General features: G+C 38.6%; 1 protein-coding gene across 1 annotated transcript in view; it reads left to right on the plus strand.

The window, feature by feature from the left end:
• SINHCAF (SIN3-HDAC complex associated factor) overlaps window positions 1-1694 on the plus strand; it is a 41233-nt gene extending 39539 nt beyond the window's left edge. Inside the window, exon 4 of the mRNA XM_044272386.1 lies at window positions 1079-1694. Coding sequence (XP_044128321.1) covers window positions 1079-1223 — 145 coding nt within the window. The 3' untranslated portion in view covers window positions 1224-1694. The remainder of the gene's footprint in view (window positions 1-1078) is intronic.
• The last annotated feature ends 270 nt before the right edge of the window (window positions 1695-1964 follow it).

Here is a 1964-nt window from a genome sequence, read left to right on the forward strand (position 1 = left end):
TGAATTGGTGGGCACACCTGCTGATGTCCTTGTAGAGATGATAAGTGGTACAGTGTTATAGCCATTTTGTCTCTCTCAATATTAAAGTGGTTATGCCATGAAAAAATGAGAATCTGTTATAATGTAGTAAATGACAATCTCTTCAGGCTAGCAGCTCATAGGGCATGTCCTTTCTCAAGCTGTGTTAGGCTTTTTGATATATATATAATATAATATAGATATAATATAATATATATATATTTTTTTTTTTTTTTTTTTTTTTTTTTTTCCCTGATTAAAATCGCCAAAACCTAATTAATAGACATAATCTTGCCTGTGTCAATTATTCTCGTTTCAGCCAGCAATGCTCTACTCGGAGTCTCCCCTCCCCTACTCTTTAGATGTTTGTCAGGCTCCTCCCCCCACCGATCCAAATGTTGACAGTGAACTATGAGGGGAAAAAAAAGAAATAATTGTTCATTAATCCTACTTGATGTAAAATGGTCAATGAATTTTTAATATGGTCATAATCGCCCAGGCCTAGGGTGTGTCCTTTGTGCTGTAGCTCTGTCATAACTCAGGAGGCGTGTGCTTTCGGCTTTAGCTCTACCCCTGTAACTGCCACAGCTTCTAACAGTAGATCCAGCTGGTGGCATTTGAAGGATGGAACTGAGGATGTGCGACCATGCTCGTCCAGCTCAGTAGGTGGACTTGCATATTACTGTACAGATTAAGGGTCCATTCACACATCCGTGTGTGTTTTGCGGATCCACAAAACACTGACAGTGGCAATGTGTGTTCCGCATTTTGCGGACTGCACATTACCGGCACTAAGAGAATATGCCTATTGTCTGCTATTGCGGACAAGAATAGGACATGTTTTATTTTTCTCAGGATCGGAATTGCGGGTCCGCAATTCCGGATCGGGGCCACACGTCGTGGATGCTGTTATAATGGAGTAAAAGGAATATCTCACAAATAGGGCATTTTTGTAACAGAATGTAAATTACAAAACTAACTTATTTTTCGTGCTGAATTAAAATAACATGTTGGCACAACCCCTTCAATGTTATTGATCATGTTAGTATATTTATTTCAGGCAGAAGGTTTGCTGTGGCATTATCTACAAAGGCCGTTATGGCGAAATTCTCATCGACGCCCAACACTACAAACCATGCTGCAGTAATAGTAATAAGAAAACAGAGGAAACGCTACCTTTCAATGGGCAGGGTCTCTTGCCATGAACTGTTAAAGCACCACTTTTTTATTTTTTATTGCAGTTTTTATTTTTTTGTAGATATGAAATATATTTAAGTGTATGTATAGGACATTTGTCCCTCTGACTTTTTTTTTTTTTAATTATCATTGCTTGCCAGTTGCTGCAGAGTAATATGACATAACTGAAGGGACGTCACCTTCTAAATCTGTACAATCTCCCAATTCCTGTGTTGAATTGGAACTGGTGTATAAAGAGCGGTAGTATTTTTATATGTATATTGTTGCTTTTTATTTTTTTATGCAGGTTGCTTTTCGAAAGGATTGTTTCCTCATGGGTTATTTTATTATATCCCCTGATATTTACCACTGTATTTTTTTATTTTTTTTAAATGGACTGTGATACAAACCTGGAACTGGATGAGACGTATAGAAACCAGCAGCATTTATGGCCTGGACGACTCGCTCAGGTTTCTGTATGCTACCTTGTAACGTTTGGTGAGCGCCCGTGTTCTGGTTCTGACAAAGCTGCCAGTTTGATTTGATGTACTGCTCCAAATTAATTAATTAAGATACGTGCACGGAGAGATCAGACAGACAACTCACTACATGGAGTTAATCAGTATCTCTGGTTTATTTCTGAAAACAACATGGGTTTCATGAGAGGAGGGAGTGGGAGGGGGGTGAAAGATAAAGTATATATTTTCTATTGGCTATGAACTCTCTACTTTTCTGTAACCTTGACGGCCAGAGGAAATTCCTTCTCCCTC

Source organism: Bufo gargarizans, chromosome 11, assembly GCF_014858855.1.
Source record: "Bufo gargarizans isolate SCDJY-AF-19 chromosome 11, ASM1485885v1, whole genome shotgun sequence".
NCBI classification, from domain to species: domain Eukaryota; kingdom Metazoa; phylum Chordata; class Amphibia; order Anura; family Bufonidae; genus Bufo; species Bufo gargarizans.